The 16,399-nt window shown below is 45.3% G+C and overlaps 1 protein-coding gene across 1 annotated transcript in view; it reads left to right on the top strand.

The window, feature by feature from the left end:
* Window positions 1-16,399, top strand: part of STAT1 (signal transducer and activator of transcription 1) — a 41,266-nt gene that overhangs the window by 23,585 nt on the left and 1,282 nt on the right. The window contains exons 13-24 of the mRNA XM_007094693.3: window positions 983-1,012; window positions 1,103-1,196; window positions 2,280-2,321; window positions 3,555-3,638; window positions 4,057-4,155; window positions 5,498-5,633; window positions 7,046-7,095; window positions 7,808-7,902; window positions 8,705-8,850; window positions 10,675-10,860; window positions 11,915-11,990; window positions 12,885-12,987. Coding sequence (XP_007094755.1) covers window positions 983-1,012; window positions 1,103-1,196; window positions 2,280-2,321; window positions 3,555-3,638; window positions 4,057-4,155; window positions 5,498-5,633; window positions 7,046-7,095; window positions 7,808-7,902; window positions 8,705-8,850; window positions 10,675-10,860; window positions 11,915-11,990; window positions 12,885-12,987 — 1,141 coding nt within the window. The remainder of the gene's footprint in view (window positions 1-982; window positions 1,013-1,102; window positions 1,197-2,279; window positions 2,322-3,554; window positions 3,639-4,056; window positions 4,156-5,497; window positions 5,634-7,045; window positions 7,096-7,807; window positions 7,903-8,704; window positions 8,851-10,674; window positions 10,861-11,914; window positions 11,991-12,884; window positions 12,988-16,399) is intronic.

Here is a 16,399-nt window from a genome sequence, read left to right as displayed (position 1 = left end):
AAATACTCTCAATGTCTTGAAATGAAGTGTGGCAGAGATTTTATGGCTGTTACGTGTGTTACCACACTGTGCTCTATCTCAGTCTCTCTTTTGGTTTGTTACAGCTCTTTTGTCTTTTCTCTCTGTTCCAGCTCTGAGTTTCCTCTTAGCTCTGACAAGGAAGCTTTGTGTCACACTGTTCGTTCCCTTCATTTCAGATTCTTTTTTTCTTTTCTAAAACTGGAGAAAATTGGTCGCTCACATAGCTAATGGTGATGGTCATTCACAGAAATGTTGAATTTCTAGTTGAGATAGGAAAGGAAGCTAACCCATGTAACTGTGAGTGTGCTGATGTTTTCTAATCTGTGCCTACTCCTCACAGATAACATGGGTAGTCTGGAACGTGACTGAGTAATCACTAAATTTATATAAGAGGCAAAGTCGCTCAAGATTTAACCTCAGACTTAAACTAGACAGTTTCCCCCAATAATTGACTATTCTTGCACTCTCATAAAAGCATTAAAGATAGTAGAGAATAAAAAGGTTTGTGCTGTCACATTGGAAGTTCCCTTAGTTTTCTAAGAGCAGAGATTGCTCTCTGCTGCCCCAGTGCTTAGCATGGGGCCTCACACCGGGTATGTGATTGCTCAGGACGTAGCCCTGACTGTAGCTGACTTACGTTTATGGAGGGTGTGCTCTCTGCTCTTTCACCCGTTGTCTTTTACCCCTCGCCAAATCCTGTAAGGTCGGTGCTGTTGGTACCTCATGGTACGGATGATAAACGTGAGGCCCGGAGAGTTTATCTGCTGCACGTCCCTCCGCCGCCCTGGGCAGAGTTAGTGGTGGTTGATTGAGGGAGGGAGCGAGTGAATGAAATGGCAGAAAACCCACAGGTGTAGATTTTGTGTTGGTCTTTTACTTATAGGTATACTTTCATATTTTTCTTAAAGCTCAGTTCAAAATTTAAATATACATATATGACTTTCTTTTTTTTTTTTTTCAGAGATGTGAACGAGAGAAATACAGTAAAAGGGTATGTCAAGTACTTTGTACTATATTTTACTACCTTTGTTTAATAGTTCTGAGCCTTTTAAGCATCTCTACTCTGTATATTCTGTTGTAGATTTAGAAAATTCAACATTTTGGGCACACATACAAAAGTGATGAACATGGAGGAATCCACCAACGGAAGTCTGGCCGCCGAATTTCGACACCTGGTAGGGAGACCAGTTTTCTGTGTTTTATGCGGCGTCTGGCTTGCTAGGACTTTATTTCCGGTGCAGTGGCACTCGGTTCATGGTGCGAGGCGGACGGCACCCCCTGGGAGGCTTCCTAGAGTTTGCGGGAACCTTTGTTCCTCCTCCTTGCCCCAGGACTGTTCTGTTACGGTGTTCTGCCAGTCTGTCCCCCAGAGATACTTCTTCGGGATGTGGCACTCTCGGTAACACACGCCATAAATCAGTGTGCGCATAACTTATCCGTTCTCGGTGCCTCTACAACCTTGCTCACTCTAGACTCCTGCAGTTTCCTCGGGATTTAGTACTGCTCCCACATCCTGGCGGCTCCTGGTGAGACCGACCCCAGGAGTCTCTCATCGGCTCAGGATTTGCACCCTTCTTCCTGGTAGTCTTGCCCACAACCACTACCTCCATTGCATTCCTCCAGGGGGTAGGGATCCAGCAGGGGTTGTAAGCAAGCGGTGCCTGTCTGCCTGCTTCCGTGGGGAGCAGGGGCTGCCGGTTGTTGTGAAGATGTGTTGGCACTGCGCCCTGTGCGCTCCCTGGGCTGGAACCTGCAGCCTTTTCGTTGGCAACCATTTTGTAAGCCAGCAAACCCATGGTGAGTGAAGCTTGACCTCATGGGAGAGCCTCACTCCAGACTCGGGAGTCTGTGGATGCCCAGAGCTGCTCTCGGGGCTCCAAAATGCTTCCTTAAAACCTCAGGGATTGAAGTCCGTGGGAGGGCAGTCTTAGCTGTGCCCTTAGCCTGAGGACCATGAAACAACTGATGAAGGTTAAGGGGCATCATTTGGAAAAGCTTGCATGGGGGAAGGGAGCAGGATATGATTCCCCGGGATCCTTCCAAACTCTGGTGTTCACATAGTGTCATGTCAGGCTGCTGGAAAAAGGCACTTAGGCTCCTGGGCCCACACAAGGGTCATTTCATATCTTGTTCTGCACCCTGAAAATAACTTCACATCCTTTATTCTTTCTAAGTCCTGACTTTGGTTTGTTTGTAGATGAAAACAGCAACTGTGACTGTTATCATGCTGTTTACTAAGATGGTTTCTTGTTCTATAGCAACTGAAAGAACAGAAAAATGCTGGCACCAGAACTAATGAGGTGAGTCTTTCTCTGTTGTGAATGGTCTCTAACCAGCAGGTCTGTCCGGGGAGGTTGGCTCAGTACCCCTTGTGGCCGGGGGTCACCTCAAAAAGGGATTCAGACCCAGCAGGGAAGAGCAGTGAATGAGCTTTAGGACACAGTATATCTGTGGTAGCAGTAAAAACACTGCTTTCGTGCTTTATGGTTGTCAAAAGATTTTGCACACGACTCCTGGACCCTCACAGCACAGTGGAACAGGTATAATGGGTTTCTGTGCTACTCACATTTCACAGGCGAAGAAAGTGAATCATGGGAACTTTGTAAGATTTTGCTAAGGGTACCCGGGAATTACTGTCTGAGCTGGAATTAGAGGCTCGTCTGGGGACTCCCATGCTGAAAATGAAGTGTGGCGAGAGGGTTTTCTCTCCATTGCATTCCCTGCCCAGCGGAATGGTCTTTCTGTCAGTTTCCCTTTTAGAGCCGGATCCTCGAGGAATTATGTTTGTAATGTAATATTCAGAAATGAACTACGGACAGAGGTTTGGGATGTTTTCAGCCTTTATGCCCACGTAGCACGCCACCCTTCCATGCCGTGACCAGTGGTGCTCGTGTGGCAGAGTGGGACAAGCCCCGGCCAGGGCAGCGCAGAGATGTGCTATCTAGCCCTGGTTTTGATCTCTGCTCTCTTTGTGACCTTCTGAGGGCTTAGTTTCTCCTGCAAGCACAGATAGCGGCTGCTCCCCTCTGGTTCTAAGTCATGATGCCTGCATGCGATCGTTTGTAGCAAAACACTTCAAGAACTCTATCGTATTTCTACCTAAACCAAGCACTCATGACCTGCCAGGCTTTTGCAAATCAGTCCTTCTAGTAAATAATCACACCTGGAACGCACGCTTTCCAGCCCTGTCTGCCTCAGGCTGCAGCGGGGCAGCGGGCAGAGCAGGGCTGAGAGCCAGGAAGCTTCACCTCACAAATAAACCCATCACAAGTTGCTGTTTCCCTATCCACATTTCTTTCTGGTAATCTATAACCCTTGCCATGGTTACAGAAATCTTATCTTTGAGAGAACACTGATATACGATCGTTAGAACTGGGGCATACATTATTGAATATGGGAATTTTTTTCTGAATTGCAGCCGGCTGGGTTCAGGCTTCCTGCCACCTGTTGCAGTGCGTATTAGGCTCCTGCAAGCTGCAGGATGTGTGTGTGTGAATCACTGTATTCCTTTTTTCTTCCTTGTCTCTTTTAAGGGCCCCCTCATCGTTACAGAAGAGCTTCACTCCCTTAGTTTTGAAACCCAGTTGTGCCAGCCTGGTTTGGTCATTGACCTCGAGGTGAGACTTCCGTGCTTCAGACACGGAAAACTTTATTTTTACATTTAACTGTTAGACGCAGTGTTTGTTCTCAATTTTTGTTTTAGACACATTTACTTAATTGCTAAAAAAAGATGGTCTTTTTCAGCTAATACTACCTTGACATTAATTGAATGGTTCAGGAAGCTGGAGAGCTGAATTCACCTTGAGATGTCCTGTGTTGATTTTTTTATACAAAGCACGGAGACTTGTTTCTTAACTGAAAGATCTAACAAAAATAAACCATGAACAAAAGAACTTAGCGTTACGTTTTTAGTTTTCAAATATAAAATACGTGCAAATTTACAAGTAATCCCTTGGTTGGTTTTGAGCTTACACAGCAGTCTGAAGGTGATATTTCTGTGATTCTGATGATTTCAAGGTCTTTGTCATCTTTTAGACGACCTCTCTGCCCATCGTGGTGATCTCCAATGTCAGCCAGCTCCCGAGTGGCTGGGCCTCCATCCTGTGGTACAACATGCTGGTGACAGAACCCAGGGTATGGAAAACACGCCTGCTTTTGTATAGATGTTAACCGAAGACCCCAGGGTCTAGCTTCTGTGCATCTCAAAGAGTCCCTGAAGACCAGATGTTGAGAGAAAAGTGACATAACTGGAGTGACATCGTTAGGGATCTTGAGTAATTCTGGATTAGGGAAGCATGTATACGTATTATAAATGAGAATTATGGTTTTCCTTCTATGTGAATAAGCTCAGGCAATAGATTTCTTACAACTTTTACTGGGGAAGAGCTCATTTATTGCTTTTATTTTTTAAAAATGTATACATCTGCTAAACAAGCAGGCTTCATTCATTTTTTTTTCTTTTACGCATGCTCCATTCTAAAGTGGATAGTCACTGTTGATTAATTATGGTTGATTCTTGTTATTCCTTGCGCTTACATTCTTTTTTTTTTTTAATATAATTTATTGTCAAGTCAGCTAACATACAGTGTATACAGTGTGCTTCTGCCTTCGGGCATAGATTCATCACTTACATACAACACCCAGCGCTCCTCCCCAGAAGTGCCCTCTTCCATGCCCATCACCCATTTTCCCCTCTTCCCCCGATCCATCAACCCTCAGTTTGTTCTCTATATTTAAGAGTCTCTTATGGTATGCGCTTACATTCTTTAAAGTCACCGTGAACACTGAATTAGCAAATACTGAGCAATTGCTACTGAGCTGCTCAACGCATGGCCTTGTTGCTGTGTGTTTCCTGTTGAAAGACACCTTCCTAATATATTTGTTGGCTTATTAATATTGAACTCACGGCCAACAGCACTCTGACTCATGCCTGAACAAAGCTCCTCTAGCACATGTGTTTTCTCCATACAGGTGTATTGTGGCCATCTTGCAGTTAGAACAGCAGACAGCACTTCAGCACTATACTTGGGACCATTTTAAAAATGAAATTTTTAGAAACCAAAAAAACCCACAAAAAGGCAAAAAACATGGCACTAAATAGACCTCAAAAAGGACACTTGCTTATGGTATAAGAGCTGAAACAAGAAGGCAGTTGCTCTGTTTGATAAGTGTTGCTTTGTCTGACCTCTCCTGGAAACATACGTGTTGGGGACTCAAATCTTTCTACTCATTGATATGTCCACCCATTCACAAATGAGCCCAGAAGTGCCGTGAGTAATGATTCGGGGGTTAAAGTAACTTTGAATGAGTAGATTGAATTCACAGATGTGAATCTGCAAATAACAAGAATCAACTGTGTTTCTCTTCTGTGAAAACTGTGTGTCACAGAAACCAGAACTGAACTTTGAGACAGATCCATGTTTTAGTGCCTTGCTTAATGACCACTGACCTTACCTTTTGGGTGTTTTCTCTCCAGAATCTGTCCTTCTTCCTGAACCCGCCCTGTGCACGATGGTCTCAGCTTTCAGAGGTGCTGAGTTGGCAGTTTTCTTCTGTCACCAAAAGAGGTCTCAATGTGGACCAGCTGAACATGCTGGGAGAGAAGCTACTTGGTATGAACTTTTTATATATATAAAAATTGAAATTTATAAAAATATCTCAATTTGTTCTTTTTCCCTCTTTGCTGTCTATTTTGTTCAAGATAGAAGAGTGTCAAAAAAAAAAAATGTGTGGGCTTTTCCAGCTGCAGCTTATTATAGCTAAATGAGAACTATAGCTCACCTTGGAAGGACGTATAGATCTGATAAAAGACTTAAATGAATCATTTCCTGATTATCTCATATTAACATTTCTGAGCAGGTTTCCTAAGGGAAATATTTTTGAATTACGTAAAATACATTAGTTGTGGCTAAAAGAAGTTCCTTGATAAGAAAGATGAAGTCTTATTAACCTTGGGGAGAAAAAAAGCCAAGTACCCAGCATGGTAAGAATAATAAGTAAGGTCCTGGGGCCACCCACCGCATAGCATACACCCAAGACTCTTGCCTCAGGTGGCCCAGGTACATGGAGACACTGTCCACATCAGGATGAAATCCTTGAGCAGCAGTTTTGCGTGATTGGCAGGATCCAGCCATGATAGATAATTCCCTTTCAGGAGCTAATATCATGAATTTATTAGTCTTCCACATAAGGCGATCCGAGACCTGCTAGTCTCAAGGTCAAATCTTGGATGAATGGGACTATCTGAACTATTTCTTTAAAAATCCATAGGCAGCTTTTTTCCAGATTTGCTTTCTGTACAGCAGAATTGTGTGTATTGCAAATACCAGTAGACTTCCTAACTACATAGCTCTCAGCAGGGCCTTCTCGTGGCCATGTAACTGTCACAGTGGGGTCTTACACTATTTAAGAAGATGTAAGAAATTACATTGCTCCATTTCCTTATTTGGTGTGAATTAAGACATACCATTTCTGCCTATAAAGGCTTATTTGTGGTTCTCTGGAAAGAGAGGTGATGGGTTCACCACCTTGTACAGCCTTGGCTGCTTTAATTCATGTAGCTGGCAACCCCTAGGCTTCCTTCCCCCTCACTTCTCTCCCTTGACTTTTGATTTGCGTCAGCCTCCCGAGTCCATGTCCCATCTGGAGGAGGGCTGAGAGAAGTGCCAAATGATATCCAAGATAAGCTTGAAAAGCCAAGTGTCAGTTAAATAGATCACCTAGGGGTGATCTTGGTCTTAGTTAGAAGTTTGAGCGAGCTCTGGAGGACCACTGGGAGAGGAGCCTGCTGAGGAAGGAGGAGGCAGTGGGAGAGGATACTGCACTGAGAGGGACGACTGAGGCTTCTCCAGAAATCATAGTTGATTAGCATTAATGTGTCTGAGAATATCAACCATGTACATACAGTCTTCCTCTTTGGGGTGTTGGCTCTTTTCTCTGAAAGGAAATACAAGAGCTATCAGTGTAACCAAAGCTTCAGAATCAGTGTTTTGTTTCCTGAAACAGCTTATTTTTATTTGGCTAGGTCCTAATGCTGGCCCCGATGGTCTCATTCCGTGGACGAGGTTCTGTAAGGTGGGTGCCCTTGGGTCGTACCCTCTCTGAGTGCTCGCTCCCTGTTGAGGTTCTCGTAGTTTTTGCTGTGGTAGTGATTTAACTGTGTGCTTATTTTGGCATGTTTGTCTCTGGCCCATGGAACCCCTTGAGCAAGTTGTTTACTTTCCTTCAGTGGAGAAGGTCAGTCTCCAAGTGTGAGTCGGACAGGAAGGGCCTGTGTGTGTGATAACGTTCTTTCATATCTGAAATGAGTCTTGTGTTTACTCACACGGATACCTTGCCTGGCAGCATTTTAGCCCCGTTCATGAGAAATGTGTGCTCTGTGCCGGCTTGCACAGCCTGATGGGCCAGATGAGTTTCCCCGACCCTGCTCAAGCGGAGGGACCAGTTGGAGGGAATAATCAGACCCCACTGGGGTCACCAGACGGTGCTGACAAGCTCAGGCTACTGCATTTTACTAGTACGAGGGCAGCTTTTGTTCTGCGTTCACCCTGGAGGTCATTCCCTGGCTGGTTCGCTGCAGTTTAGAGAGGGAAGCAGAGCCTGGCCCAGGAAATAGCCTGGTGTCTGCAAGCTGATAAGGGGAGGGGCGGCTCTGGAGGGGACAGCATTAGTTTTGGCAGCTGGGCAGGCTTTGCAAATTAAAATCCAATCTGATGGTGGGAAGAGGCCTGGTAAGTCACTATTTTGAATTTCCTTGTTCCTAATGTGTGCGTTTGTACACTTGCAGGAAAATATAAATGACAAAAATTTTCCTTTCTGGCTTTGGATTGAAAGCATCCTTGAACTCATTAAAAAACACCTGCTCTCTCTGTGGAATGATGGGTAAGGGCCACGGATAGATTTATTTTTGAAACCTATTTTTAGCACACACTTCCTTACTGTAAGGCTGAGACAGGCCTGACCTGGACAGACCTCATTATTTGACAAGACTGGAGTGCATCTCACAGAAATGAATGCTTCCAGGCCGTCCCTTCAGGGCTTCATGATAGTGGAGCCTCATCAGATTAAATTTATGCATATGCATAGTATTATGCATATGTATTTTTAACATTTAATTAAAAACGTTTTAGTGCCATTCATGCGTTCACTCATTTAACAAAATTTCTTAAGTACTTATGTAGTATATTGCCCTTAGGAAAGAAGAAAAACTTTTTTAACTTGGTGAGTTGTTTTTATCTAACTTATTCCAGGGTCAGTTGATGCTTCAACAAAGGCTTTAACTTGGTCAGAAGTGCTAGAACATAGAAATATATTGTTTGAATTTTTCTCTCCAGTATAGAAGATGCAGAAATTCAGACATTTTCATGGCCTGTAAAAATCATCAAGTGAAAAAAAGGTCATCAGATAAACATAAAAGGCTCATTAATCCAGCAAATATTTATTGATCATCTGTAGCATCCTATTGGCACTGTGTTAATGATTTTTTTAGACTTAAGCATACAAGTATCTAAGTGAAATACATCCCCAAGTGTCAATTAAATAGGTTTTAAAACATCTAAAATACACATTTTTATCCTATGTTCTTTTGTCAAGTTTCAGTAATCTAGTTCACTTGTAAGTTGGCATGAAAATTCAAAACCTGGCCGAATTTCAGAGTACTTCCTCAATCTGTTTGCACACCCAGGTGTATCGTGGGCTTTATCAGCAAGGAGCGAGAGCGTGCCCTGCTGAAGGATCAGCAGCCAGGGACGTTCCTGCTGCGGTTCAGTGAGAGCTGCCGGGAAGGGGCCATCACGTTCACGTGGGTGGAGCGGTCCCAGAACGGAGGGGGTAAGTGAGGGCCTATACCTCCATTAGCACCATGCGCATCAAAGTCCTTCCTCATCGCTGCAAATCAACTTGTACAAATAATGAGCTTTTGACATAAAATTACAGATCCTACACTTACCCCCAACTGAGCCTCCCAGATAGGATTTAATACATTGCCATGAATATTTGTGATTCACTGCCTGGGACATACTGTGGAAATGATGGCTTTTAAAAGACAAGGCCAGGAGTGCCTGGGTGGCTCAGTCGATTAAGTGTCCGACTTCGGCTCAGGTCATGATCTCGTAGCTAGTGAGTTCGAGTCCTGCATTGGGCTCTGTGCTAACAGCTCACAGCCTGGAGCCTGCTTTGGATTCTGTGTCTCCCTCTCTCTCTGCCCCTCCCCTGCTTGCTCTCTCTCTGTCAAAAATGAATAAACATTTTTTTTTTTAAATAATAAATAAAAGACCGGGCCAGGTTCTTCTCTTTTCGTCAGGGTTGTTATCTGTAGATGAAGGATGTGAGTCAGCATGGCTGGCAACCAGTTTTGGGAGGAAACCCACTTTGTACAGGCACATGCTTCCAGACTCGCTGTGGGGGATCCCATGTGGGAGCACACCTGCAGGCAGGCTCTGTGAGGGGTCCTGGGGACTGGTACAGCCCTCCACTCTGCCTTCAAACAGAGCAAGTGCAAGTTCGTCTTTGCTCTGCCTTGGGTTTCTGTGGCTAAAAGGCCCCGAACACCTTCGCGTTATGGAACGGGTTTCTGGGGAGGAGGCTGAACAGCAGAGATGGAGAATGACAGAGATAAAATGGTTCCTTTTCTCAGTTGCTTATAGTTTGCTGTATTTGAGGGACTGGAGGAAAAACTGATTTGTTCCAATGACTCTTCTGCTATCTGGTGGAAGGATGCAACAAGATGGGATATTTTTCTTGTTCTGTTTTGTTTTGTTTTTTTTTTTCTCCAAATAAAAATACAGGAAAGCTGGGGTTAGGGCACAGTGTAGGCAGTAGACATTAGAAGCTGCTTTTTCACCTTGTCTGCAGGTAGTGCCTTTCCTCAGCTGACTGAGGGATGGAACTAGCAAAGCAGGCATGGAGGAGGACATCCTTGGCAACCAGAAAGCCTAAGCAGGCCAGCACCAGCTAGCGAGCTTTAGGGTGCCCGCGTAGTCTGAAGTTGTAGAACAGAGTCCCCATAGCACCTGACCAGCAGCCCCTGGAATGTGTGCACCCAGAAGCGAGCTTCTGGATCAGTTAGGAAGCAGGATTCAAATGAAGTCTGCGAATAAGTCCACGAGTGAATTAAACTGGTTTATTACAGTAAGGATTGGAAGAAAAAGTAGTAAATAGGGTCTTTTTTTTATTTGTTTGTTTAAAAAATTGTTTTCCACGTATTGGCATCATTTATTTCAATAAAAAATTTCATTTTCCGGTCTGAAAAGAAAAACAACCAGAAAGTGAGATTGTTTTTTATTAACCTACTCTGTGACTTGAGCCAAGGTGGCCAAATTAGTATTTATTTTTCTGCCTGTGGTTGGATGCATCATGAAAGATTCAGGCTGCTAAAGATGTTTAATAATCCTCTCCTTGCCAGGTTTACAAATCTCACCAAATGATGACAAATGCAGTGTTGTTGCATTACTAGCAAGTAAATGGCTGCCTTTATTTTTCCTGTTTCTAAGAAAGGATTATAATTTAGAAGTAGAGGGGCGTACTGTATTGTAAATCCTCTACTGTGCTTAGTTCTAACCAGGTTCACTCAAATCCACAAACTCTGCAATGTGTTGTTTCTGTCCTCTAGTGTTTTGGGATAGTCCGTGGGACTCACTGAGCTCTTCTTTTCAGAACCTTACTTCCACGCAGTGGAACCCTACACGAAGAAAGAACTTTCTGCTGTTACTTTCCCTGATATTATTCGCAATTACAAAGTCATGGCTGCTGAAAATATTCCAGAGAATCCCCTGAAGTATCTGTATCCAAATATTGATAAGGACCATGCCTTTGGAAAATACTACTCCAGGCCAAAGGAAGGTATGTGGGGAAAGCATGTAATCATTGCCCTGATGAGCAATAGCACAGTTCAGTCATTCCTGGTGCTTATGTTCTCATTTTATTGTTAATCCAAAGGTTTGCTAGAGACAGGGTTTAATAACACACACTGCTCTTACCTTCCTGTAAGTACACGGTGCCTGCATAGACTTCACCCACGCCCTGTCATTAACCCAGAACTTTCTTTTGAATCGCTGCAAGCAGGCTTTCCAAAGATGGTATAAACCCAGCATAGTTGAAACATGTTATTCGGCCTGATACGGATAGTAAGAAATGAACAAATAACGTCTTATTTTAAGGGGTGTTGAAAAAGTCCATTTTGGTCTTGTGTATTTGTTACACTGTTACCTTTTCTACATGGAAAGAGGTGAATGGCAGGAACACCATGGCCAACTCGTTTATTACCAGCCTGTTCCTGTAAAATTAGGGCGCTAAGGCCCAGGAGAAGGAAAACAGTTCATTCAAGGTAATCCAGTTAATCTATTAGATCGTATTATTTCTAGTGATTATTGTTAAGAGCACACCTAGGCTTAGAACACAGGTCGCCTTCTTCTCCATCTTCACTGAATTGCATTTCAGAACGTTCAAGTCAGACTGATCTGGTTTGGAACACGCCAACAAATTTTATTACATTTTAGAAGCCGGCATCTCAATATTAGCGCAATTGCTTTGGGAAGAAGACGCCCCCAGCTTCACCTTGACAGCTGTGTGTATCACACCAGCCAGGCCAGGACCAGAACACCAGACAGAACTTCACACGTCTGGGGCTCCAACTCCTGCAGGATGTCAAGCCTGGGAAGGAGAAACCTCTCAGCTTGACTTCTGTACCGAGCTCCCCTCCCTTCCCTTTGACTTGCTCCTACGTTCCCCCCAGGATTTCAGGTGACCCGGGCAGGGAAGTCACAACCCCTTAAAGTTATGGCACTCTAACCTGACCGTCAAGAAAAATGGTAAAACTTTCATGAAAGAATGTTGACCATCTGTTGTTGTGTGAGGTTTGCTAACGGAAAGCTGTACCCGATGTGTTTGCTTCCAGCTCCAGAACCAATGGAACTTGATGGCCCTAAAGGAACTGGATACATCAAGACTGAATTGATTTCTGTGTCTGAAGTGTAAGTGAACACAGAAGAGTACCATGTTTAAACACCTCAATCCAGCCCTGCTCCTGGCTGGGGCCTGGTGAAGATGCTTGTACTTTGCTTTTTCGTTGTAATTGCTGCTGCTGCCGCCACGGTCGGACTTGTTGGAAAGATCCTAAATAGAGATCCCGGTGTCACTGCCTATCAGAATTAAACTGCCTTTATAAACAAACAAAAAAAGAAAAGAAAAGAAAACCACCCAAGGTTGTTTTTAAGGTTTATAAGTTCCCTCCAAACTGATACTTTGAAAAAGTATAAATAAAATGAACAAAAATTGATCAGAGTGGGAAAGTAGTTTTTTTCAATTGAGGAAAGGCCAAAGTGATGATTGAGATACACTTTTTCCGCTTGCTTTTATTTTGTTGTTTCATTTTGTAAAAGGTAGAAAAAAATTTGGAAAAGTCATTGTCAGTTATTTGGCCTGCAGCACTGTCTTGGGGTGAATGGATGTAGCCTTCATGTAAAAACACTCTGGAGCAGCTTTATCTGCATACAAACCTCAAGGTAGGGATGAGGGACTCCCCAGACATTTCTCTGGTGCCTCTGGGGCCACGGGCCGCCCCGAGGCATCATCCTCTCACGGTGACACCCCGCACACGCTCCCACACAGGTCCAACCAGGCAGAAGCGGCACAGGGTCCAGTCTGGCTATTTCCCACTCACATCTCTAGAGTCCCGTACGTTTCCCAAGGGGCTGGGCTGGGGACGCGAACCTCCCGCGATCCGTGCTTTTCCCGACGTACCGTCTGAGTGTATGCACTCAGCTGAACTGAAAGTGTCCAGTGATGATTCCGTCGCAGGCCGAGGACGAGGTGTCCCAGTGTGCCTCTAGACGTTAACATCTCCTTCTCCTTTCTCCCCGTTTTAGTCATCCTTCTCGACTTCAGACCACAGACAATCTTCTCCCCATGTCTCCTGAGGAGTTTGACGAGGTGTCTCGGATAGTGGGTCCTGTAGAATTCGACACTATGGTGAGTACCCGCGAGGGTGTTCTCCGCGCTCGCGGACTGCGTGCTCTGTGAGGCGGGGAGGGCGCCCGCAGACCCCCGGCTTGTCCGCAGCATGCTGGAAGGAGCCTCTGCCAGCCAGGGCGCTTTCTAGATCCGCGTGACGTGTCGGAGCCTGGTGTGCTTACACGGGCCATGTGGTCCCCGGGAGCCTTGTTCCCGGTGCTCTCTGCCCTTACGAGAACCAAATGGCATCTCAGATATTTAAAAGTTCCCCTTCTGCCCTTCCAAGTTGTCCTTGTAAAGTTCTTCATATATTAAGGAGCTAAGACTTCTCTGGTAAGAAACCGTTTTCCTCCGGCCTGTTACTTCAGCGCCGTGTCTGGGTAAAGAAGTGCCGTTTTTCTTAAGGGAGAGGACTGGCCCTTGGTGGCTACGATAATGACAGACGCCTCGCCAGCAGCGATGAAACGGCTTCACCTGCTTCACACTTGAGAGCTAATCTGTACGGCTCGCCCCTGCCAGGAGTAGACGGTTCCAGGAGTGACCAGAGTTATGAGTGCCGTGACCACAGTAGGAACAGGGCTGTCCACAACAGAGAGGATCTCCCTCTGGGAGAGTGTTTCAGTAAATCAAATAGTATTGTTTGCCTGTCAGACTGAAATCCTTCCTCCTAAAGCCTTTTTTCAGTTGGCTGGAATTTTGCTGATGGTGTTTAATTTTAAGCTCTTTCCCACATAAAGCGATTCCAGTGTGTTTTTAAACATGTGTTTAATCCTTTAAAAAACTCCTCTCTGAGTTATTGCTATCATTTCTTCATCACTGCGTACCTGGGGCCTGCATAGACCGTGTGCTCAGTAACAAGGGAGGGGGTCAGGGAAGGCAAAGGAGAGCGGGGCAGAGGGGCCGCTGTTCAGATGCCCAGGGTCATTCAGCCACGCGTTCAGGGAATGTGTGTGTGTGACCGTAGCACCTGTTTGGAGTCAAGTTTCTGGAATGTAACTTTTTTCTTGGTCCTTTTTTCTCACCTGAAGAAGCACGGGATAAAATCTTCAGGGACTGTAATTTCTTACACCTTCCTGGTTGTTGAGAATGACAGAAAGTCACTTCTGTTCCTGTTGGCATGTGTAAAATGAACCTTTTATATGTGCGAGGATGCACCCTCTGTTAGAAGGTATCCCCCGACTCTGCTAAAAAGTGCCTTATGAGCCTGACACAGAAATGGAACAATATGTATAAAGCTCTGTTCCAAGGATGTACCATCTGTTGGTGGCACCACAAAATGGCAGGTCTTCTTTTGCACCTTCTTTGTTGTTCCTATGCAAGTTACATTATCATCGTGACCATCATTAATAGGTGACACTTACTAAGCACTTACTGTGTACCGGGCACTCCACAGGTAGGAACTTATTCAGACTTCACAGCCACCTTCCGAGTTAGGTGTTATTGTTATTCTCACTTTTACAGTGTGGTAAAGAGCCACCCCACTCCCCAAAACTGTATAACTTGACTAAGATCAAACAGCTAGTGAATGATGGCATGAATATTTGAATCCACCCAATGTGTCTCTAGTGTGCATGCTCTTGTCCACTCTCCTGGAATGCCTCCCAGAAAAAGCAGAGCTTTGTTTCATTCAAAACATCCGCCATAGAGAAGCTGTTTGCACAGGACTGAGTAGGTTTTGGGTGAGAGGCCTGTGTGTGGGATTTGGAAGTCAGAGCTCCGACTCTGTCATCACCATTATTCCCCTTGACCTTGAGAAAATAAGATGGATTAGTTGCCCCACTCTGTTCAAGCAGTGTGACTGCTTTCTCTCTGCTCTTGGAATGATACTGTCAGAGCAATTTAAATACTCTCAATAAATGCCAGGAAATGGTTTTATGGTTTCTGGATGACCCCCCATGGCCATTCCATGCCATTCCAGATGATTTCCTTCATTCCATTTGTAGGGGGAAATAAACCTATTTTATGCGCGTGCACGCGCGCGCGCGCGCACACACACACACACACCTCCAGCCTAAATCTTTAGAAGACCAAAAGAACTAGAAGAGGCTATAATATGGCCATGGCACTGGCTAGACAAAATAAGAATTGGATTACTCTCCAAATTTTGTCTCACATCATCTGTCCTCAACCGTGGCCACGATTTCCATTCAGCGTCTCCTGGCATGAGGGCAGATGCTCCGAAATGGAGCTCCCTCTCTGAGAGCTGGCTCTTTCCGCCACGTCTGGAGGCGGCAGCTCTGGACTATGATCAGGAACAGGAGCGGTGCAGGCTCCGGAGGAAATTGTCCAAGAGAGACAGAGCACCGGTGTTTTCTGCAGGATGACTTATTTGTTTAGTCTGGATTTCCTGTACAATAAACTTTTTCCTCTGGGACTACATGAGAAACAGTCTACTCTCCTAGAGGCCTCTGGTCAAAGCTGACAAGTACAACAGGAACATTGGTTAATCATCTGCTATTTCCCATCTACCACACTAGGTATTGCACATGTTACCTGATTTATTCCTCTCAGCGTACCTTTATGCTTAACAGTTTAGTCTTGTGGGGTTTTTTTAACGTTTATTTATTTTTGAGAGAATAGAGAGAGGGAGAGAGAAAGAGAGAGAGTAGGGGAGGGGCAGAGAGAGAGGGACACAGAATCCAAAGCAGGCTCCGGGCTCTGAGCTGTCAGCACAGAGCCCCACATGGGGCTTGAACCATGAGATCATGACCTGAGCCGAGGTCAGATGCTTAACCGGCTGAGCCACCCAGGCGCCCCTAGTCCTGTGTTTCTGTTGGTATTCTGGGCCCCACATGATTTCCTGGTGTTGGGTGGCGTGGCTGTTGTAGAACGTTCAGCAGCATCCCTGGCCTCTACCCACTAGTTGTGGGTCATGACACACCCAGTCGTGACCATCATGAATGTCTTCAGACATTGCCAGAAGACAGAGTCATCCCCAGCGGAGAGTGCCTGGTCTAAGGGGAGAGCCCAGCATGGAGCTGAGATGGAAGTCAGTGGCAGGCTGGTGTTCTTTGGGCGAGCAGCATACTGACTACAGGGGCCCCATTCAGTGCAGCTGGCCAGGCGGCACTGGCGGAAGAGGCGAAGGGACTCCTAATAATTCTGCTTCTCTAGTGTGTGCCTGAAAGACATTCATTTATCATTCCTACTGCGTGGCCTTTAAGGAGATTCACCACCTCCCCCACATCCCGTCCTCCCTCTGGCATAGCGCGCAGCATTGCCTCACCCGTTTTTACACGAGCAGATTTGCCACGTTGCTCTGCCCCCAGACTTGCACAACAGCAGAAAGCTTTATGTGGCCTGGACGAACTGACAGAATTAAGCCGGCAGGCTGCAGAGGAATAATCCATCAGCTTAGATAAAAAAGGTCTCGATTAGTCCAGGAAAAAGGGTGGATAGCACATGCTGAAGGCCCTCTAATTCCATGGTG

The sequence above is a fragment of the Panthera tigris genome, chromosome C1 (assembly GCF_018350195.1).
Source record: "Panthera tigris isolate Pti1 chromosome C1, P.tigris_Pti1_mat1.1, whole genome shotgun sequence".
NCBI lineage: Eukaryota > Metazoa > Chordata > Mammalia > Carnivora > Felidae > Panthera > Panthera tigris.
Note: the sequence above shows the minus strand (reverse complement) of the source record. Positions and strands in the feature narration are given on the sequence as shown.